Genomic DNA, 23,475 nt, shown 5'->3' on the forward strand with positions numbered 1-23,475 from the left:
TTCAGAAGCCACTGTGGCCTCTTAATCCTGGGCCCTGGGTCCTCTGGGCCTTCCCGCTGCACCAGAGTCATCTACCATTTGTTGTTTCCTTGAAGAAGAAACATGAACATTTCTTTATGTGTCTTTGACTATTCATTTTTTTAACTGTAAAATGTCTGCTCAGATCTTGCTTACTCCTTTTATAACTATTTTCTTATGATTGAGTTGTCAGTATTCTTTGTATATTCTACATATCAGTATTCCAAAAATTTTATCCTCTTCTGTGACTCACTTTTTATTTCCCCACCCTGCCTGATCTCCCTGCAACTCACATTTCCACCGACTCCCAGTCCATCCATAACCTCTGCTCTATTTCCCTCTCCCAGGAAGATCAGTGCCTTCCTTACTAGACCCCCTCCTCTTTCCTAACCTCTCTCTAGGTATATGAATTGTAGCTTTGTTATCATTTACTTAATGGCTAATACCCACTTATAAGGGAATACATAACATTTATCTTTCTGCATCTGGTTACTGTTGTGGGATATTTGTACATTGTGTGAAGATATATTGCTGTGATTGGTTTAATAAAGAGCTGAACAGCCAATAGTTAGGCAGAAGGTATAGGCGGGACTTCCAGGCAGAGAGAGAGGAATAGGATATGAATCTAGGTACAAGATGGAGACACCATGGAGACAGCAAACGAGATGGACACACAGAATGGGAGGGAGGTAAAGGCCATGTAGTAGGACATAGATTAATAAAATTATTGATTGATTTAAGTTATAAGAGCTAATGGGACAAACCTAAGCTAAGGCCGAGTTTTCATAATTAGTAGTAAGTCTCTTTATAATTATTTGGGAGCTGGCTGGCAAGACAGAGAAAGACTCATTAGAGGTTAGCTCACTCAGGATCATTTTTTCTAGTTTCATCCATTTGCCTGCAGATTTCATTGTTTCATTTTTTAAAATAGCTGTATAAACTCCATCGTGTAAATGTACCACAATTTCTTTGTTCATTCTTCTGTTGAGGGACATCTAGGTTGTTTCCATTTTCTGGCTATTAATGAACATAGTTGAACAAGTGTTCTTGGAGGATGGAGTGTCCTTTGGGTATATGCCCAGGAATGTTATAAGCTAGGTCTTGAGGTAGATTGATTCCCAACTTTCTGAGGAATCGACATATTGATTTCCATAGTAGGTGTACAAGTTTGCACTCCTACCAGCAATGGAAGAGTGTTCCCTTTGCTCAACATCCTTGTCAGCATGAATTGTCACTTGTGTTATTGATTTAAGTCATTCTGACAGGTGTAAGATGGAATCTCAAAATAGTTTAAATTTGAATTTCCCTGATAGCTAAGGATGTTGACCATTTCTTTAAGTGTTTCTCAGCCATTTGAGATTCCTCTATTGATAATTCTCTGTACCACATTTTTATATTGGATATTATTATTTTTTTTACTTGAAAATCTCAGTTATAATTATTAAAGGCTCTTGGTGTATATGTATTACAAGTATTATTTTAAAATCTTTTGATATAAAGTTAAGTATATATATAAAAAAAAAATCAACCCGCAATGCCCAGTACTCTGTTTAAAGCAATGATGTGACTTGAGAGTTTTGGTCCTGGTCCTTTGGTCCCTTAGATCCCTAAGGTGGCTCTGAGTTTTCCAGCTGCACACACACAGCCTTTCTGGGCCCAGGCACTGAGCCCTGCTATTGTTACCTTCTTAAGGACAGTCTTAATTTGTACACAATGCTTGCCCTCTGTATTTTCTTCTTAAAAAGGATAAGATGAACCAGTGCAAGTTGTGGCCTTTGTGTGTTAGGATGGAACAGTTTCTATGGAAACACTAGTGTGAGGCTCTGTGGTCCTTCCCGACTTCCTCACTTCCGCCGCTCTCTCTTCCACTTCCCCTTCTGGTGCTCTGTGGATACTACAGCATCCACTTCCGCTACCTCCTCCACCACCGTGAAATCGACTCCGTTGAGAGGCTGCTGCTGCCGGGCCATAGCCTCCAGCTTCAGTCGGTACTGCTCTGCCTCCTGCTCTTTCTTGAGAAGCTGGTGTCTTTATTCCTGGGCTCTTCGGTTGGCCTCCTGGAGCTGCTGCTGCAGCAGCTCTTGCTCACTGCCCTTCCTTGCTTTCCTCAACACTGTCTGTCATCTCTGCCATCCTTGGTCTCTTGGCCAGTGGCAACTTCTCTTCTTCCTCTTCTTCCTCTTCAATTATTGTCTCCTCTGCAACCTGACCAGCAGGTACTGTCAGAACTTGCTGTCCGTCTTACATAGTTACAATGAAGGGCTGGCCAATGCCTCTAGCAGGGATTGAGGTTTGAATATTACCCAGAGGGACTCCATCAGTCACTATGGTGATGACCCTCTGGCCTCCACTTCCCACCACTTGCTGGATCGAGGAGTCAAGTGAATTTCCTTCTTCGATTTCCTCTAAATTAGCTGAGGTTGCTTTGGTGTTGGCTGAAGAAACAAAGCTAGCGAGGTTCACGACCTCTCCAGAGGTGAAGATGAAGGGGGCGGTCACAGTCATGGGGTTAGTCACCGGGTTGGCTCTCTCGGGGGCAACATTCACCTGATTCTGCATCACTTCCTGAAGGATGACCAGAATCTCAGGATTGTTTTTCTCCAGTGCTATGTCAAAGGCAGACTTATCAAATTTGCTAAAAGCGTGGACATCGGCTCCATATTTGATAAGTAATTCAACCACGTCCCGGTGGTGGTGCTCTGTGGCCCAGTGCAAGGCCGTCATCTTCAGCATGTCCTTGGCATTCACATCCGCACTGCTCCTAACAAGCAGCTCCACGATGTGCGCATGCCCATCAGCTGCAGCCATATGCAAAGGGGTCCTGTCAACTTTGGTCCGGGCGTCCCTGCTAATGCCTGCTCGCAGGAGCACTTCTGCTGTGGAGTAATGACCATACTGGGCTGCAAGGTGAAGAGGCGACATTCCAAGCCAGTCGGTGGTGAACGGGGCCCCGTTCGCCATCAGCGTCCTCACTTCATCATCCTGGCCTTTCCTTGCAGCTTCTAGCAGCCTCTTCCCCAGATCCATCAGAGACATCTTTATGCATAGGAACCGCGGTATCCAGGTAGAGGGTGTGTAGACTCCTCATTGACTCAGCCTTTGATGAGCTCAAAATGACCAATTTCAGTAAGGTCTGCCTCAGTCTCAAGCCAATCCCTCTGGTCCCGAGCGCTGCCGGTCTCGCTCCCGCTGGGCCCGCCAGTTTGGTCCCGTTTCCTTCTCTGGTCAGGACTCCCTGCCAGTGGCCGTCACTTTTCGGCCTTTTCACAGATGCGTATTGGGGGGACCTCTACGCCCCCCCCCGGATATTATTATTTTTTATCTAGTTTTTTGATTTCTGTATATATTTTGAATACTAGTCCTCTATGGGATGTGTAAAAATCTTACCCATTCTGTAGGCTGCTTCTTCAGCCAATTGATGATACTCTTTGCCTTTCAGAGGCTTTTCAGTTTCATGAAGTCCCCTTTATTAATTGTCAGTCTTAGTACCTGCATTATCAGGGTTCTGTTCAGAAAGTTGTCTCCTGTGCCATTGTGTTCAAGGCTATTTCCCGCTTTCTGTTCTATCAGGCTCACTGTATCTGACTTTATTCAAAGACTTGAAGATTTTATCATACAAGTCTTTAACTTACTTGGTTAGAATTACCCCAAGATATTTTATATTATTTGAGGCTATTGTGAAAGGTATTGTTTACCTGATTTCTTTCTCAGTCCATATGTCATTTGTATATAGGGGGGCTGTATCCAGCTACTTTGCTGAAAGTGTTTATCAGCTATAGAAGTTCCCTGGTGAAATCTTTTAGGGTTACTTATGTAGTATCATATCATTTGCAAATAGCTATACTTTGACTTCTTTTCCAGTTGTGTTAATCTCCTACAGTTGTCTTTTTTCTCTAGCTAAGATTTCAAGTACTATATTGAATATATATGGAGAGAGTTGACAACCTTGTTCCTGATATTAGTGGAATTTCTTTGAGTTTCTCTCTTTTTAATTTGATGTTGGCTATGGGCTTGCTGTAAATTGCCTTTATTATATTGAATATATCACTTGTATCCCTAATCTCTCTGGACCCTTTATCATGAAAGGGTTTTGAATTTTGTCGGAGACCTTTTCTGAATCTAATGAGATGATCATGTGTTTGTTTTCTTTTAGTTTGTTTATATGGTGGATTACATTTACTGATTTTTGTATATTGAACTATCCTTGATTCTCTGGGGTAAAGCCTACTTGATCATAGTGGATGATCTTTGTGATGTGTTCTTGGATTTGGTTTGCAAGTATTTTATTGAGTTTTTTTTCATCAGTGTTCAAAAGAAAAATCAGTCCTTAATTCTCTTTCTTTGTTGGGTCCTTATGTGGTTTGGGTATCAGGGTAACTGTGGCCTCATAAAATGAAGTTGGCAATGTTCCTTCTGTTTCTATTTTGTGGGATAATTGGGGAAGTATTGGCATTAACTCAGCTTTGAAAGTCTGGTAGAATTCTTCACTAAAACCATTTGGCCCTGGGTGGCTTTTGGGAGAGTGGGGGAAGACTTTTAATGACTTCTTCTATTTCACTAGGGATTATATATAGGTCTGTTTAAATTATTTTTTGGCCTTGATTTAACTTTGGTAAGTGGTACCTCTTCAGAAAATTATCTATTTTTTAGATTTTCCAATTTAGTAGTGTATACATTTTTAAAGTATGTCCTTATGATTTGGAGGATTTCCTCAATATCTGTTGTTATGTCCCCTTTTCGATTTCTGCTTTTGTTAATTTGGATACTCTTTTTTTTTAGTTTGGATAAGCATTTATCTCTCTACTTGTTTTCTCTTTTTTTTTTTTTTTTTTTTTTTGGTTTTTCGAGACAGGGTTTCTCTGTGTAGCTTTGCGCCTTTCCTGGAACTCACTTGGTAGCCCAGGCTGGCCTCGAACTCACAGAGATCCGCCTGGCTCTGCCTCCCGAGTGCTGGGATTAAAGGCGTGCGCCACCACCGCCCGGCTCTACTTGTTTTCTCAAAGAGCCAACTCTGTTTCATTGATTCTTTGTATTCTGTTGTTTCTATTTTATTGATTTCAGCCCTCAATTTGATTATTTCTTGCCCTCCACCCTTTTGGGAATGCTTACTTCTTTTTGTTCTAGAACATTCAGGTGTGCTATTAAGTTGCTAGCATGGGATCTCACCAAATTTTTAGGTAGGCACTTATTGCTACTGTTAGCAACACTTTCATTGTTCCCTGTTAAGTTTGGGTATGCTGCATATTCATTTCCTTCCTTCCTTCCTTCCTTCCTTCCTTCCTTCCTTCCTTCCTTCCTTCCTTCTTTCCTTCCTTTCTCTCTTTCTTTCTCTCTTTCTTTCTTTCTTTCTTTCTTTCTTTCTTTCTTTCTTTCTTTCTTTCTTTCTTTCTTTCTTTCTCTCTCTCTTTCTCTCTCTCTTTCTCACTCTCTCTTTCTCTCTCTCTTCCTTCCTTTCTCTCTCTCTCTTTCTCTCTCTCTTTCTTTCTTTCTTTTTGGTTTTTCGAGGCAGGGTTTCTCTGTGTAGCTTTGTGCCTTTTCCTGGAACTCACTTGGTAGCCCAGGCTGGCCTCAAACTCACAGAGATCCACCTGGCTCTGCCTCCCGAGTGCTTGGATTAAAGGTATTTTCATTGACTTCTAGGAAGTCTTTCATTATTTTCTTTAGAAATGTCTTGACCCATTTTTCATTCAGTAGAGAGTTGTTCAGTTTCCATGAATTTGTAAGCTTTCTGTTGTTTCTGTTGTTGATATCTAACTTTGATCGGTGGTGGTCTGATACGATACAGGGTGTTACTTCAATTTTCTTGTATCTGATGAGACTTGCTTTGTGTCCAAGTATGTGGTCAGTTTTGGAGGAAGTTTGATGAGATGCAGAGAACCTTTTGTGTTTGGGTGAAATGTTCTGGAAACATCTGTTAGGTTCATTTTTTTTGCAATGTCTTTTAGCTCCAGAATTTCTCTGTTTTAGTTTTTTGCCTGGGTGACCTGTCTATTGGTGAGAGTGAGGTATTGAAGTCTCCTATTATCAGTTTGTGAGAGTCAATATGTGATTCAAGCTGTAGTAGTGTTTCTTTTACAAACTAGGATGCCCTTGTGGTTGAGTTGCAGATGTTAAGAATTGAAATGCTGTCTTGGTGGGGTCTTTTTGTTGTTGTTGTTGTTGTTGATGATGAGTATGTAGTGTCTTTCCCTATCTCTTCTGATTAGTTTTGGTTTGAAGTCTATCTTGTAAAATATTAAAATTGCTGCACCAGCTTGCTTCTTATGTTCATATGCTTGGAATGTCTTTTTCCAACCTTTTACCCTGAGGTACTATATACACTTGATGTTGAGGTATGTTCTTGTATGCAGCAGAAAGATGGGTCCTGTTTTCCCATCCATTCTGTTAGTAGGTGTTTTTTTATTATGGAATTGAGATCACTGATATTGAGAGATATCAATGACCAATGACTGTTGATTCCGGTTATTTTGTTACTGGTGGTAGTGGTGGTAGAGGTGTGTGTGTGTGTGTGTGTGTGTGTGTGTGTGTGTGTGTGTGTGTGTTTCCCTTCTTTTGATATTGCTGGTGTGAGACTATGTTTTTCTCCTGTGTTTTCATGGATGTAGTTAGCCTCTTTAGTTTGAAGTTTTCTTTCTAGCACTGTCTATATGGCTGGATTTGTAGACAGATAATACTTAAATTTGACTTTGTCATGAAATATCTTACTTTTTTCATCTATAGTGACTGAAAGTTTTACTGGGTATATTAGTCTGTGCTGGCATCTATGGTCTCTTAGAGTCTGCAGCACATCTGTCTAGGTCCTTCTGGCTTTTAAAGTCTCCATTGATAAATCAGGTATAATCCCTATAGGTTTGCCTTTATATATTAGTTGGTCTTTTTTCCCTACAGCTTTTAATATTCTTTATTAGTTCTGTATGTTTAGTGTTTTGATTATTATGTGGCAAGGGGACTTTCTTTCATGGTCCTATTTGGTGGTGTAAGCTTCTTATATCTTTATAGACATCTCCTTCTTTAGGTTAGGAAATTTTTCTTCTATGATATTGTTGAAAATATTTTCTTGGCCTTTGAGCTGGGATTCTTCTCCGTCCTCTATTCCTGTTATTCTTAGGTTTAGTCTTTTCATAGTGTCCCAGATTTCCTGGGTGTTTTTGTCAGGAATTTTTTAGATTTGATAATTTCTTTGACCATTATATTAATTTCTTCTATTGTATCTTCAGTGCCTGAGATTCTGTCTTCCGTCTTGTGTATTCTGTTGGTGAAGCTTGCCTTTGTCGTTACTGTTTGAATTTCTGAATTTTCCATTTCCAGAATTCCCTCAGTGTTTTCTTTATTGCTTCTATTTCCATTTTTAGGTCTTGAATAATTTTATTTATCTCTTTCAACTGTATTTTCTTAGCTTTCTTTGAGGGATTTATTCATTTCATCTTTGCTTTTGTTTTCCTGGATTTGTTAATTTCCTCTCTAAGGACCTCTATCATCATCATATAGTTGGTTTGAAGGTCTTTTTCTAGTGTGCCCTATGTTGGAATATTCAGGGCCTGCTGTGGTGGGATAGCTGGGCTCTGATGGAGACATACTGCCCCGTCTGTTATTCTGTTTTATGCTGGCATCCAAGCATTTGGTTTTGGGATGATTATAGGTCTGGGTGCTGATTTCTGGGTTTGTCTTTGTTGAGTGTGTGTTTTGTTCCTTAGTTTCTTCTCTGAAATTTCTGAGAGTGTGTTGACTGTGTTGCTGGCCTGCTCTGCTGTGTGTTCACAGGGAATGCTTGCTAGTGTTGAAGACTGAGATACTGGGATGAGTTGAGGGAAGGGAGATTTGGGAGAGAAGGTCTTTGTGATCCCTTGGGGATGAACTCAAAGAGGAAATGATCTCAGCAATGGGTTTCCTGCTGTACAGCGGTGATGAGACTGGGGTATTGGATCTGAGGGAACAGAGAGAAAAGAGAAGGTCTCTTGGCAGCCATGTTTGCTGGCAGCTGTGACCTGTTGGTTAGAAGCCCGTGCCTGCTGCAGTTGGGGGCTGGGATAAAGTGACTAAGTTGGGGTAGTGAGGTTAGAGGGTGATAGACTGGGATCCCCAGGAGATGTGGGCAAGGGGGAAGGAAAGCTGCACCTCGTATTCTGTTGTAGTGCTGGGGACAAGACTGGGGCTGGATTTAGAGGGAGGAGGGAGTGCTGTCTTCAGTTTGCTTATCTGTTTCCTTACAGAGCTGAAGATGAGACTGTACTTGCTTTTTTTTTTTTTAAAGAAGTTTTAGAAGGACAAGTGTTTTATTCATCTAATTGATTAGTATTTCCTTGTATGATTCATATATGTTGTGCCCTAAGAAGTGTTGGTCTACACTAAAGTTGCAGAAATCATATTTTTTAGATTTTGTCCAAAGATTTAGAATTTTGTCTGATACCCTTAGGTGGTGGTGTTCATTTTTTTACTCTTAGACTCTTTTTTTGGGGCCCTCCACCCAGCTCCCTAATTAATCACACATGGAGGATTATTCTTTATTATAAATGCCTGGCATTATCTGGCTTGTTTCTTGCCAGCTTTTCTTAACTTTAAAGTATCCCATCTATCTTTTGCTTCTGAGCTTTTTTCTTTTCTTCTTTATATCTTACTTTTACTCTTACTCTGTGGCTGGCTGTGTGACTGGGTGGCTGGACCCTAGCATCCTCCTCTCCTTCTCTTGCTCTTTCTTCTTTTTTCTCCCAGATTTCTCCTTCTGTATATTCTCTCGGCCCGCCAGCCCTGCCTATTCTTTGTTCTGCCTAGCTTTTGGCTGTTCTGCTCTATTAAACCATCAGGTGTTTTAGACAGGCAAAGTAACACAGCTTCACAGAGTTAAACAAATGCAACATAAAAGAATCCAACACATCTTTGCATCATTAAACAAATGTTCCATGGCATAAACACATGTAACACATATTAAAATAATATTGTTTCAAGTTAATTTTAAAATGTTAACCTTCAATTTTTTCTCATTATTATCTGATTGATCTGGCTCCATTTGTTAAAATGGTTTCACTTATTTACTTTTTCACTGAAGTATCTTATAAAAGAGCCAGTTAATTATATTTATTTTGGGTATAAAGTTGATCTGTGTGTCTTTCTGTTAATACCATACTCTAGCGTTATTTTCTGAGTCTTAGAATTGGGCAGTATGTTTTCTAAGATTTTGTCTTTTTTCTAAAATTTCTGTAGCTGTTGCTACAGATAGATAGTTCAGATATTAAATAACCCCCACCTCTAAAACCCACATTTTAGAGAGTTGATCCCCAGGGTGAGATTCTTCAGTGGTAGAACTTTTGAGAAGTGCATACTACCAAGAGGTCCTTAAACCCCTAGAGATGTGCCCTTTCAAGTGGATTTTGGGGCCCTCACTCCATTATCTTTATCTTTTTGGCTTACCAATAATGGGTGATGCTGCCCTGTGCTGCCATGGTACACAGCCTTGCCAATGGCCTCCAAAGCAAGGGGAGCAAATGATCATAGAACAGAACTTCAAAACAGCAAATCAAAGTCAACCATTTCTATCCCTAAGTTGATTAGAGTGGTAGAAATATGCGAAAACAGCTGTCTTCTGTCCCTTATATTTCATGTAAGTATTGTGGTGATCCTTGTTGATTCTTTTATTAGAACCCTTAATCATTTTATTGATGCTACATTTAGTCTGGCTTTATGAGATTTGTCATTTTAATGGTGTATAATTCCTCAATCCATGAACATGATATAAATGTTGATCCATTTATTTAAACCTTTTGTTTGGTTGTTTTTTGTTTTTGTTTTGTTTCTCTGTGAAGTCCTGTCTGTCCTAAAACTTGCTCGGAGGACCACACTGGCTTTGAACTCAGAGATCAGCCCGAGTGCTGGGATTAAAGGTGTGCACCACTGCTACCTGGCTTTAAGTCTTATTTAATTTCCCTCAATAACATTTTTTGGTTTTTAGTACATAAAGGTCATATACATTTTATTGCATTTATTTGTAATTATTTTGTTTTTGATGCTGTTTTAGATGCTATAACTTTAAAAATTAATTTGTGTTGAGATCATTGTAGTGTGAAAACACTTATTATATTTATTTCACAGATATCCTTTAAGCCCTTCATTCATTTTTCCCTAGTTTTAACATTCTGTATAACTAGTTTGTAAACGGTAATTTCATGTTAGTGCACTCTACCATCTTATTCTGATGTCACCAGGTGTGTGTGTGTGTGTGTGTGTGTGTGTGTGTGTGTGTCTGTGTGTGTGTCTGTGTGTCTGTGTACATATTCATAGGACTGTTTGTCTAGTTGTCTCCATCCTATTCTGTTGGAAAGCATCTTTCACTGAACCTGAAGTCTCCTGATTCAGCCAAACTGGCTGGCCAGCAAGCTCCCGTGACACTACCGCCACCACCTTTCTGGGACAAAGGTCACCATACTCATCAGCTCTTTTTTGTGGGTTCCTGTGGGTAGAATGGAGTTCCTCATGTTGACATGTAAGGCTCTGTTTACTAAGTCATCTCCCTGGATTTATATATGCTTATTAGTATGCATCTAGTTCTATGTAATTTGGTTACTTCTGTGATTGTTATCATAGGATACAGAACGGTTCCATCTTAGGAGTCCCTTTTACTATCCCTTATTCCGTACATGTCATCTTAGCTTCACATAGCTACAGAGCTGTTCTTCATCCCCAAAGTCTTTCTATTTCAAGTATATTCCTTAAATGTGCTATATGTAAACTTACAGGATTGGCTTTTAAAAAAAACTTGATGTAATTTCTTTGAGTTCATCTAACTTGTCACACACATTAATAGTTCATTTCTTTTCTATTGCTGATTAGTCATATCCCAGTATGGCTGTACTACAGTTTAGCAATGTACACAGTAAAAAGATATCTGGGTTATTTTTAGTTTGGTGCTAATTTTGAATAAATCTATGAAACTTTACTTGCTGGTTTTTGTGTGAGCATAGGTTTTTGTTGTTTTGCTGACAAGTGAAATTACTGGATTATATTGTAGGGACATGTTTAGTTTTGTAAGAAATGTATTTTTTCCAGAGTGGCCATATCATTATTACTTACCTACTGGCATTGTAATTAACTGTATCTTTCCCCATTTTCCAGGGTTGGCACTATTGATAATTTTAGGGATTCTGGTGGCTGTGTACTATATCTCATTTTCATTTACATCTTGTCTAAGCCCTGATGATGCTGATGCTATGCTTATTTATAAACCTCCTCTGTGTCTTCATCAGTGTTATATCTGTTCATCTCTCTTCACTATTTACTAATGGAACTCTCTTTTGTTTGTTTTACTGTTGACATTTGAGACTACTGTGTATGTTCTGATACTTACTAGTCTTTCGTTAATACGTATTTTGCAGATGTTTTTCCCTGTCAGAGACTTCAATTCTATTCTTTTTAAAGTGGCATTAATTTTTTTAGATTTATTTATTTTAGTATTATTTTAGTGTTTGTCTGCAGGTATGTATGTGGGTGCTGGGAATTAAACCCACAAGAGTAGCAAGTGCTTTTAACCACCGAGCCAATGCACTCTCCAGCCCCTAAATGGCATTTTTGTTCATTTTTCACATATGGATGATGCTTATTTTATACTTTGTGTACTGTTATTTTGCTACGCTTGTATATTATTTCTAGTAGCTTTTTAAAAAATTGTCTACATGGCTCAGGAAATAAATACATTGCTAGAAGATGCTTTTCTCTTAGCCATTTTTATCAGGTTATTGCATTAGGAAAGTAATAACTGAGTTGAATTCCTGAGAGCGTTTGCCTTGTTTACAATCTTGGGAGCAAGTCATTCTATTGCCATATCTGATAAGAATATGCCATAGTTACCCTTTGTCTAGTTGAGAAAATTTCTTTCCATTACTGATTTGCTGTGACTTTTTCTTTTTTAATTGTATATTTGTAGTGAGCTTTGGGCAAATGCTTTTACCTTTTTCATTTATAGCAACTTATGTTTACTATTTTATTACATTTGTTCTTTTGGGGGAGTTATACTGATTGCTTTCCTAGTGTTGTATCAACATTGTTTCTGGATTAAATACTAGTCATGTATTACTTTTAATATATTGTTAATATATTTATGCTTGCTTTATGCTTACTATTTTTAATATTTTGAAAACGATGTTCCCAAGTTACATACTGATTTAACTTTAACATATTTCTTATTTAAAGAGATATTGTCTCTTGCCCTTTCCCAATTCTTTATAGAAGAATTTTCACACTAAGTATTTTGGTACTTTAAATATACTTTTATTTGTCTAAGATAATTTGTTTTTTTTTTTTACTTATGTGAGATATGCAAGTCAGTTTAATCTGTCTATACTTTTTTTTTACAATGAAATAACTGAAAAGAGTGTGAAACAGAAATGTTCTCTTTTATGTTTCAGTCTGAAAACTTGGAGAATACAGTAATTATACCAGATATCAAACTTCATAGCAATCCCTCTGCCTTCAATATTTACTGTAATGTAAGGCATTGCGTTTTGGAATGGCAGAAAAAGGAAACATCATTGGCAGCTGCATCTAAGAACTCTGTACAGAGTGGAGAATCAGACAGTGATGAGGAAGAAGAATCCAAAGAACCCCCTATCAAGCTGCCAAAGGTAAGCCACTGAATTCTGTTTAGATCCATTACCTACAAGTGTTCTGGTTACTATACATACACATGTATTCCTGAGATACCTTGCTTTTTCTCAAATTGTGCACTAAAAATAACATGGCTTAAAGATAAAAATAGGTTTGAGGTAGACCAGGAAAACTCTATGGGACTTTTAAACTAGCTCACAAAATCAGTAATTGGCAACACAGTGGGATGGACATGGGAAGCACTCAGGGAGGTCAGTGGGTTGTAGCTTGTTAAGAGCGGTTAGTGTACGAAAGCAGTAGCATGGATGTGCTTGTGTGGAAGCATGGAACAGTGGCAGGTGGAGGAGGAGCTCTGAGCTGGTAACCTGCCATTTAGATGGCATAACAGGAAGTACAGTCTGTTAGAAGCCAAGAGCTATAGGTGTACCCCGTTGAGAGCAAGCCCTGGAAACAGGCATATACTTAAGTTTTTCTTGAAATAGAACTGGAAAGTTCCTTAGCAGCAGCTAAGTTGAAAGCTTTTTTTTTTTTTCTTATCTGTTTAATCTTATAACTGTACTCTTGCTATTCTGCTCACTTGGCCTAGGGGAACAATCAGATGAGAAACACTTCAGTCCATACTGTTCTGATGTCACTTCCTGTTACCAAAAGCATATAGACTATTTCATATTATAGCTGAATAAACTATTCTTAAAGTACTTTGTTCTAAGTATTGGCTTACTTTATGACTAATTTTATCACACATTTATATGTGTGTGTATATATGTATGTATATTCAGAATAAGAAATATAGTCTGTCTTTTCTTCCATCTTTCTCTTCCTCTCTTTCTGTTTTTTTCTTTTTTTATAACAATGAGGATCAAATCCAGATTCTTGTAATCCAACACCATTGCTGTTCATGACTTACATCATCAGCCCTAGAGTTATTACATTATTCCTAACAAAAAGGAGAAAAATACAAACATTTAAAAAATGATACCTCTATGTGTGATTCATGTGTATTATTTTCTTATAAATTAACTTAAAATTCTTTTATCAAAAATGATTCATAAATTGGTGCTTTAAAACTGTCTTGAAAACTTAATTACATCCCCACACCTATTCATAGACTATCTTTTCAATAGTTATACATGGAATACCTTACTTGAATTCTCAGGACAGATGGAACTCATGCTCCCAGGATTGCATGGTTTGTGGTGGCTCTTCCTGCGTATGCATTGTCCTGGACTGTGCTGGTGGGTCCATCACGAATCAACAGATGACTTGCATTCTGTTCCATAAGTTAAGGCTTTGTGACCTTCATTGCTTTCTGACAGCCTTCTTAGAGTGTCTGTATGTCTTTCCTTTCTTTTTTCCTTTTCCCTGGAGTCTTTACCTGTAGCTTCTCTCCCAGCATCTTCTTATAACCTAAAATGAACATGCACATCTCTTCCCTCATGAAGGTGTAGATCATGGTCTCTTAATTGTGATTTCTTCTGCTTAATTATGGAAGATTTAAAAAAGTAGGATAACCACTAGAGAATTTGTGTTATATACTTTTTGTAATAATAATATGCTGTTGGGGGAAGGTTATACTACATTGTGGTAATCATGATGATTAAATTTAATATTGGAAGGGAAATCAGAAGTTCAGAGAAATCGTTCATAGGAAAATTCAGATGTTGAATAATATACCAAAATCTAGATTAGAAAATACCACATAATTAGGCAAAAATGATTATTAAACTGTTTCAAAAACAGTAAAATAAGTGAGTAGTGGAGAAAGAATTAGGCATTTTAAACATTTTTCTAGCATAATTAGCAGGATCTAAAAGAAATCTTTAAAAAAAACAAACCCTAAAATAATGAATACAGTATTTTCCACCATATGCTTGCTTTCTCAAAACAGGGAATAATGGTTAAAAACAAGAGTTATGAAGCCACATCGATTAAGCTGAAACACCATTAAAATTACTAGCTATTTAATACTAGATAAATGGGTGCCTCTACTTTATCATCTATAAATTGAGAGTATTATGTACTTTGTAGGGTTGCAGTCAGGATTAAGTGTGAGTTAATGATGTTGTGTCCTTAAGAGAATAGTACCCAGCACATATCAAGTCCTCAGTAAATGAGAACTGTAGTTACAAATGTCAGGTTAGGGTCAAACAATAGAGTGTATAGGTGTATTTGATTTTTAGGTACTTCCCAATGTATACTATAACTTAGTAATAAATATTTCATATTGCAAGGAAATGAAGCTTCTAGAAACTTGATGTGATCCTATAATGAAAGAGAGATGAAGACAGAGGAAGAAGGAGTAATGTGCCCATATGTGGTAATCACAGTGCTTCATGGGTGATGTCATGAGCATTTCAGGTGACAGGCTTCAGCAGCCCTTAGCATCACCTCAGAACTGACACAGAGAAAGGGCTGAGGCCTGTGTGATGTGAGCTGAGGAGAATTTGAAGGCAGGTTTTCTTTCTCCCTTTTCACGTAAATGTTGTGTTCTCCTCCTGTTATGAGGCTTGAGGCTTTCCCTTCTCATCTGAGATTTCTTTCTTCCTATTACTTTTTCTTTCATCTGGTTATGGCGGGTTTTGTATTATTAAGCAGTCTTAAAATCAATTGTAATACTTCCACACTTTTAAAAACTCAGACTGAAATGAGATGCATATTTGTGTCATTAGAAAGCAAAGTATACTGCCTCCCTTTTCAGATGGCTTCTATAAAGCAAATAGTAGTATTTACAAAGGACAAAACATTAAACTTAAAAGGGAAGAAGAGGGGGAAGAGGAGGCATCAGAGGGAGAAAAAGAATTTGCTTTTCAGAGTATGGATGTCTACACTCCTATTCTCTGTCACATAATGAGCCAGTGCTGGCTATGGACAGTCTTCTTCCCTTCTGTTCACACCCAGAGGGAAAGTGTTCTTTCAACTTTTTCTAATTTGTTTTTTCAAAGAGTGTTCTTGATTTAACACTCCTCATTTCCCATTAATTGTTTTTGGCTTTTGTCTATGCAGACTTACTTCTCAAATCTACATTTCTAGTTGGTATCTTTTCTTAATTTTTTAGCCATGCACCGGATGTCTCCTATCCTCTTTAAAATCAGGATGGAGAGAGATTGAGCACTAAATTTTATCATCATTCTAGCCAGACAATAATCTCCCTCCAGTCTTCCTTTTCCCCATAAATGGATGATGTTGCCACCCAGAAACTTTGAGAATATGCTCAGTCTCCCATCTATTCTAGCCTTTGGTAGTCAGCTAATCACTAAATGTTACAGTTTGAATATGCAATATCACCTGAGCTTTGTAGTACTATTTGGGAAGGTTCTGCATATTGTAGGAGGTAGAGTTCTGATGAAGGAGGTTACTGGAGGTTGCTCCCTCTTCACCGAGTGAACACATCTCTCCTCTACATGCCAGATTCTATTCAAGTACATGGAGCCAACCAATAATGGACTGAACCTTCTGAAGCCACTGGACAAAATAAATTCCTTCAAGTTGTTTCCTGTATTTTTTTCACAGCTACGCAAAACTTGCCAATATACCAATCCTTATCAATTCTGCTTCTTTAACAGTTCTTGTAGTAAAGGTATTGCCACTAAGTATTTCCAACCTTCATTAACACTGCTTAAAAGTACAATAACTACCTACCTGGATACTCTGTCTTCCTTTATTCCCCTTCAGTTAATTTGGCTAAGTAACATCTAAGAAACTTATGGTCTGATCATAGTCGTTTTAATTCAAATCTTCAGTATTTTTTACATAGAAGACAACAACTGAATCAGTTAGCTGACACATGAAGCCCTTCATGATCTAACTTCTGCTGCCATCTCTAACCTTACCTCAGTGCTATGTCCTTTCCCCATGTATTCTGTGGTTTTTAATGTATCTAGCACACCCTATAATTTTCAAAGCCTAAGACAAATTATTTATTGATTTGTTTTGGTGTCTGTACTAAAGAACACTTTCTTGAGGGAAGGGAAAATATTCCAACTCTTTATTCTCACAACCAAATGCACTGCTGCCTACAAATTCAAAAAGAATTTACATATTTAAGAACTAAATAAATTAGTCAATGTAAGAGTATATTTTTAAATAAAATATGCAGCAAAACTAGCTTCAAGCATTTTGAGATGGGAAACATGACTCCCACTAGAAAATTACATGGCTCTGAAACTTCTGTATTACAGTGAGGAAACATCATATAATGAGCTCCATCCAAAAATGTCAACTCTGAAGAATCCTTGAATTATTGAAATTATGAAAATGCATAATAATAATTGCTAATAGATTAAGCAGTCTAAAATAATAGGATATTATAGCCTTCCACTGCTTGAGAAAAGAGATTCACATTTTGATTTTCTCTAATTATATAGGCAGACGGAAATTCTTTTTTCATTCCATTCCAGCAAAATAAACTAAAACAGGTGAAAAAATTTATCGGAGTATTTAATGAATTGAAACTGTGTGCATAAACTTGGGTAAACTTAATTATAGTCAAGACCAGGATTTTAGATAACTCTGTAAGACAATCCTTTTACTTATTTTGATTTCTTAGTTATATTTATGCACTTGAGAAACCTTATAAATGACACAGAACCACAGGAGTTGTCTGCAGTTAATTTTGTCCTTGTGTAACACAAATTCTAAATGGTTTTAATACAAATCTCAGAACCTGGTATTGGGGTGAAAGCTGAAGGATCAAAGAAGCAGAGCAAGCCCCAGCCACCACCTCCTACCTCACCAACTTTTCAGCCTAAAAGAGCTCCAGCTGAAAGGGTTTCAGCCAAAGGAGCCTCTAGCTGAAAGGGACGCTTCTGCTGAGAAGCCTTTAATTCCAGTCTCCTCAGGCCTTATATACCTTTCTCCACCTAGCCATTGAAGTACTGATGTTCTTCCCAAGCACTGGGATTAAAGGCATGTGTGCTTCCCAGTGCTGGGATTAAAGCCACTGCCTGGCTGTTTTCTCTCCTAGACTGAGTCAATCTCATGTAGTCCAGGGCGGTTTTGAACTCTGGATCTCTGCCTCCCAAGTTCTAGGATTAAAGATGTGTGCCACCACTGTCTGTCCTCTATGTTTAATATAGTGGCTTATTCTGTTCTCTGATCTTCAGGTAAATTTTATTAGGGTACACAATATATCACCACATCCTTGTCTGAAAAAATCACTGTCTCTGAATTACAGTAATTTTTAGAACAGGGATAAGTAGCTAGTTAGAAGTGGTTCTCAAAATAATGATGTTGGCTAAGAAATTGGATTTTATTGTCTAGTGTTTTATTAGTCTTCCAAAGTTAGCGTAGCAGCTCATTGTAACTTTTCTCTTACAATCTTTAACTAAAGATTTACTCCTTTTGCTAAGGAGTGTCAAGGATTTCTTGGTCCAATGAGTACTATTATAATTAAACTAAAATACCAGTGATATTTTTGCTAAGTAGCCTTTCCAGTTCCTTTCATGATCATTGTGCCCAAATGAAGGAGACACTACCTATAAGTAATAATATTAACAATTATACCATCATGGGAAGGACTAAGATGAAATCAGTCTTAAAAGTTGTCTTTGCAGCCGGGTGGTGGTGGCGCACACTTTTAATCCCAGCACTCGGGAGGCAGAGCCAAGCGGATCTCTGTGAGTTCAAGGCCAGCCTGGTCTACACAGTGAGATCTAGGACAGTCATCAAAACTATACAGAGAAACCCTGTCTCGAAAAAACAAAACAAAACAAACAAACAAAAAAGTTGTCTTTGCTGTTTGTGTTATGTTGTTTTATTTTTGGCTATAAGTGCTGTAGCACAGTTACTTGCATACAACCAAATGCACTTTAAATTAACAGAGCCTATTTCTTCTGCATGAATGCCATCTGCTCCTTAGTTCAGGTTTACAAGGTGTTTTCACCATGTCTTGTTATAACTTCACTGTATTCAAACCAATCTTGAAATAATGTCACTAGTTCTTAGCTTATAACATGGTTTTCAAAATCATGTTAAATTAGGGGAAAAAATGCTGTTTTTTGTTTTCCTATTTAAACATCATAACCTTTTATTTGGTGTTGAGATAACTTGCACAAACTAGACTATAGAAAGTGTTATTCACTTACATATTAGAACTTTTATTTTCATATTAAACAGATCATTGAGGTCGGGCTTTGTGAAGTCTTCGAACTGATCAAGGAGACTCGATTTTCTCATCCATCCCTGTGTCTGAGGAGCCTCCAAGCCTTGCTGAATGTGCTTCAAGGCCAACAGCCAGAAGGCCTCCAATCAGAGCCACCAGAGGTCCTAGGTAAGAGCTTATGCCTAGAGTGAAACACTTAAACTAAACCACATCTCTTAGGAAACATGCATAAGAACAAGAAATGAAGCCTGCATTTGACTGGATATGGAAAAAGCAAGAATTTAACTTGGCTGTTATTTTGCTGTGTTTCAGTAGAGTTATAGTCTAAAGAGTTCTGGTTTATGCAGAGTTGCTTCTTGGTTATTGTAATAGGAGAGAAACAAAACATGAATTCTTGAAATCCCAGAATAACACCCAAACCCTAAAAATCCTCTTAACTTAAATCCCTGTGTCCAAATAGCAAATACTCACCTTTCCTACTTACTTGTTACTCTAGAGGATTTAAAATATAGGGGGGTGCGCAATAAATGTCACAAACCCCAAGTAGTAAAATTGATTTTTAAAGAGAGGACATTTCTTGTGTATTCATCAAGCTTTTGACTTAGCAGCAAGTTTCATTACAAAAAGATGCTTCCTTTTCTCTAAGTATATTTAAGTTTTAGCATTGCTTGATTTTCATGTCAAGAACCTATGCTCAGCATATAACCGTCTAAGAAAGATAGGAACTTAGTGCAAATTATGATAGAAATGTAGGTGACGTATAACTTTTACTTGGCTTATTGTTTTTCTCTGATGCTAAACCACGGATATCCTGTCAGTCTGGAATTTTCTAGATTATTTCCACAATATTGGAAAATACCCCCAAAGCCATAGAGATATGATTCTCAAACATTAACTTGTATCTAAGACATCTGTGACCCAGGTGTGGGGTTTCTCATTCAGTAGGTTTAAACTGGGACCAAACATTGATACTTTGAATAAATTTCTATGCGATACTGTTACTGGTGACCCAGGGACAACATTGTTGACTGAATTAGATTTTGATTCCATGTTCTCTGTATCTGGCTTCACTGCACTTTTCTTTTGGCTGTTTTTTTGTTTGTTGGTTTGTTGGGTTTTTGTTTTTTGGTTTTTTTTTTTGAGACTAAGCCTTGCTGTGTAGCCCAGATTGACCTTGAACTTCATTCCTCCTTCCCTGGCTTCCTAACCATTAGGATTAATAGATATGTATAACTATGCCTTACCTAACTATTTGGATTTTATTAGACCCACATTTTGAAAAGTTAATTATATGTCAGATATTTCTTTCTTTGATTACATATAATGATTTAGTTTTTTGTGTTTAACTTTGTTTTATTTTATTGGAGAAGAGAAGATATCCTGAAAAAATTAAAGGCAGTATATACCTCTCTCCCAAGCTACAGGCACTTAACTGCTGCTACCAAACAAAAGTTAGCACACGTCAAGAAGTCAAGAATCAGTTTGATGGTTCGTGGTTCAGTAGTGTCAATATTCCTGTAATATTGTGTATTCAATGTGATTTGATAAATCCACCCCCACACCTTATGCTCCATGCTGCTACCACCACTTTTTCCTTTCATCTTCATGTGCTTTTTTTTTCTTTTCTTTCATTTTTCTTTATTAAGAAATTTTCTACTCACTCCACATACTATCCACAGATCCCTCCTTCTCCCTCCCCCCAACCCCCAGCCCTCTTTCCCAAGCCACCCCGCATCCCCACATCCCCCAAATCAAGGTCTCCCATGAGGAATCAGCAGAGCCCAGCACACTGGGCCTAGGCAGGTCCAAGCCCCTCCCCACTGCACCAAGGCTGTGTAAGGTGTCACACCACAGGCACCGGGTTCCAGAAGTCTGCCCATAGACCAGGGACAGCTCCTGATCCCCCTACCTGGGTGCCCCCCAAACAGTTCGAACCAAACAACCGTCTTCCATATCCAGACAAGATGAAGTCTCAATTCTGATTATTTATGCCCCAAATACAAGGGCACTGACATTCACAAAAGAAACATTACTAAAGCTTAATCGCACATCAAACCCCATATACTAGTAGTAGCAGACTTCAACACCCCACTCTCACCAATGGACAGATTTACCAGACAGAAACTAAACAGAGAAATAAGGGAACTAACAGACATTATGACTCAAATAGACTTAATAGATATCTACAGAATATTCCACCCTGACACATAAGAATATACCTTCTTTTCAGCAAAATCGACCACATGCTTGGTCACAAAGCAAATCTCAACAGATACAAAAAAATTGAAATAACCTCCTGTGTCTTATCAGACCACATGGCTTAAAGTTAGTCTTGAACAACAACAAAAATTATAGAAAGTCTACAATCTCATGGAAACTGAATAATGCCCAATTGAATCACCAATGGGTCAAGGAAGAAATAAAGAAAGAAATTAAAGATTTCTTAGAATTCAATGAATATGAATGTACAACATTCCCAAACTTATGGGACACCATGAAAGCAGTGCTAAGAGGAAAATTCATAGCTCTAAATGCACACATAAAGAAGATGGAGCAATCCCATACCAATGAATCAACAGCACAACTGAAATCTCCAGGACAAGAAGAAGCAAACTCACCCAGGAGAAACAGACGCCAGGAATTAATCAAATTGAGGGCTGAAATCAATAATATAGAAACAAAGAGAACAATACAAAGAATCAATGAAACAAAGATTTGGTTCTTTGAGAAAATCAACAAGATAGAAAAGCCCTTATTCAAATTAACCAAAAAGTAGCGAGGGAGCATCCAAATTAGCAAAATCAGAGATGAAAAGGGAGACATAACAACAGACAACTAGGAAATCCAGAGAATCATCAGGTCATACTTCAAAAACCTGTACTCCACAAAATTGGAAAATCTGAAAGAAATGGATGATTTTCTGGATACCCCATACCAAAGTTAAATCAAGACTAGATAAACTATTTAAATAGATCAATAACCCCTAAGGAAATAGAAAAGGTCATTAATATCTCCCAACCAAAAAAAGCCCAGGACCAGATGGTTTCAGTGCAGAATTCTACCAGATCTTCAAAGAAGAGCTAATGCCAATACTCTCCAAATTGTTCCATACCATAGAAACAGAAGGAACATTGCCAAATTCTTTTTATGAGGCTACAGTTACCCTGATACCCAAACCACACAAAGATGCAACAAAGAAAGAGAGTTACAGATCATGTGCTTTGTTTTTTAAAGCCCACATAGTCCACCTAGTGTTGCCAGTGTGCGCATGGGTGTAGGCCATGTAGTGGAGCCGAGGCTCCCTATCAGAGGCTGCATCCCTGGAGAAAACTAATTCTCCTCTCCAGCATCTACCAATTGCCAAAACCTCCTTACCTAGGGATGGGATTAAGAGAATTTTTTATATCTGTTTTTCTATTTAATTTAATATTAAAATAGATATGCTGAAGTATTTGTTTAAATGTAATAGGATCTTCTGTGCTTGTGCCTTAGTTACTTTCTGACTAAGGAAAGTGTTTCCTTAGCTGACTAAGGAAAGTGTTTATTTGGGTTAGTCCATGAACATCATGACCCAGAGCATGGTATCAGGAAACCTAAAGCCTGTCCCCAGTGACACACCCCCTCTAACAAGGCCACACCTCCTAATCATTCCTAAACAATTCCAACAAAAGGGGGCCAGGCATTAACATATATAAGCCTATGGAGGCCATTCTTGTTCAAACTACCACAGCTTGGTATTAAGAAAATATTTTTTAAAAAATAAAGAATTACACTGTTACCTTTGTTGCTGATATTGCTACCAAGTGATTGGACATGTATATAATTACAAATGTGGACAGATAGCATGGAGATAGTAGAACTCTGAAGGTCACTACTCTAAAGCTATGACATCAGTAATTTGAAGAATGAATGAGAAGGAATGAACCAGATTGTAAGTATCCAAGGCAGAGAGAACAGTGTCCAGTAAGGCTCTGAGATGGGAAAGAATGACTGGAGAGAGAGTCTTAAGGCTGGAATATAACTGAAAGATTGAAGAGCTGAAACATGGTGAGTGGAGGGAGGGTGTGCGGGGCAGTTCGAGAAGGCAACGAGGAAATGATAACAGTGAAAGGGAAAGACAGGAAGTGAGAGGTAAGAAAGACAAAGAAGGAACAGGGCAAAAAAAATCACAAAGGGGACGAAGGAGAGAGGACAGAATCAACAAAAGAGTGAGTGTATTTTAAGCAGAAAACTAGACTTTTGGATTGAAAATTCTATGACTCTAAGTGGATGAAAAGGAATGGTAAAAGTTGACTTATGAACCATTTTTTTATGGTAGCTTAGTTAATCACTGGTAGTAAATACCATCGATTGGGATGATAGTGGTAAAATAAAGAAAATTGAAGAATTAATTGGGAAGAAAATACACAGCTTCATTTGGGATTAGGAAGGTAAAGAATTGAAAGTTTCTTTGAATTACTGAATGAATCACAAAAATCTTCCAGTTTTCAGAGAATTGCAAAGTATCAATTCTTTCTCTTGCTTTCTTCCTTCCTGCTCCTCTGTCCTTCCAGGGTTTTCTTTCAGTCTGACTTGTCTTTTCACTCTCTTTATTTCCCCTTCTAAGAGTCTCAGTTCCCCTTTCCCTTCTGCTGCAGAAATGCCCAGGCAGCATTTGATTCTGTCTCGGCTGGCGCTGAGGTGACTTGGTGTGTTCTCTTGTTACCTTTGTCACTAAGGAGCTGTGAATCAGGGAAACTCTTTCCATCTGTCTGTGTCCCAGCTGC

At 38.0% G+C, this 23,475-nt stretch overlaps 1 protein-coding gene and 1 pseudogene across 13 annotated transcripts in view; one reads left to right on the forward strand and one right to left on the reverse strand.

The window, feature by feature from the left end:
- The window catches only part of Mycbp2 (MYC binding protein 2), a 249,377-nt gene that overhangs the window by 39,392 nt on the left and 186,510 nt on the right, over window positions 1-23,475 (forward strand). For all 13 annotated transcript variants that reach the window (XM_028864803.2, XM_028864805.2, XM_028864804.2 and 10 more), the window contains exons 3-4: window positions 12,411-12,626; window positions 18,724-18,877. In XM_028864803.2, coding sequence (XP_028720636.1) covers window positions 12,411-12,626; window positions 18,724-18,877 — 370 coding nt within the window. The remainder of the gene's footprint in view (window positions 1-12,410; window positions 12,627-18,723; window positions 18,878-23,475) is intronic.
- LOC114690202 lies at window positions 1,473-3,315 on the reverse strand (annotated as a pseudogene).

Source organism: Peromyscus leucopus, chromosome 9 (genome assembly GCF_004664715.2).
Source record: "Peromyscus leucopus breed LL Stock chromosome 9, UCI_PerLeu_2.1, whole genome shotgun sequence".
In the NCBI taxonomy this organism is placed as follows: Eukaryota; Metazoa; Chordata; class Mammalia; order Rodentia; family Cricetidae; genus Peromyscus; species Peromyscus leucopus.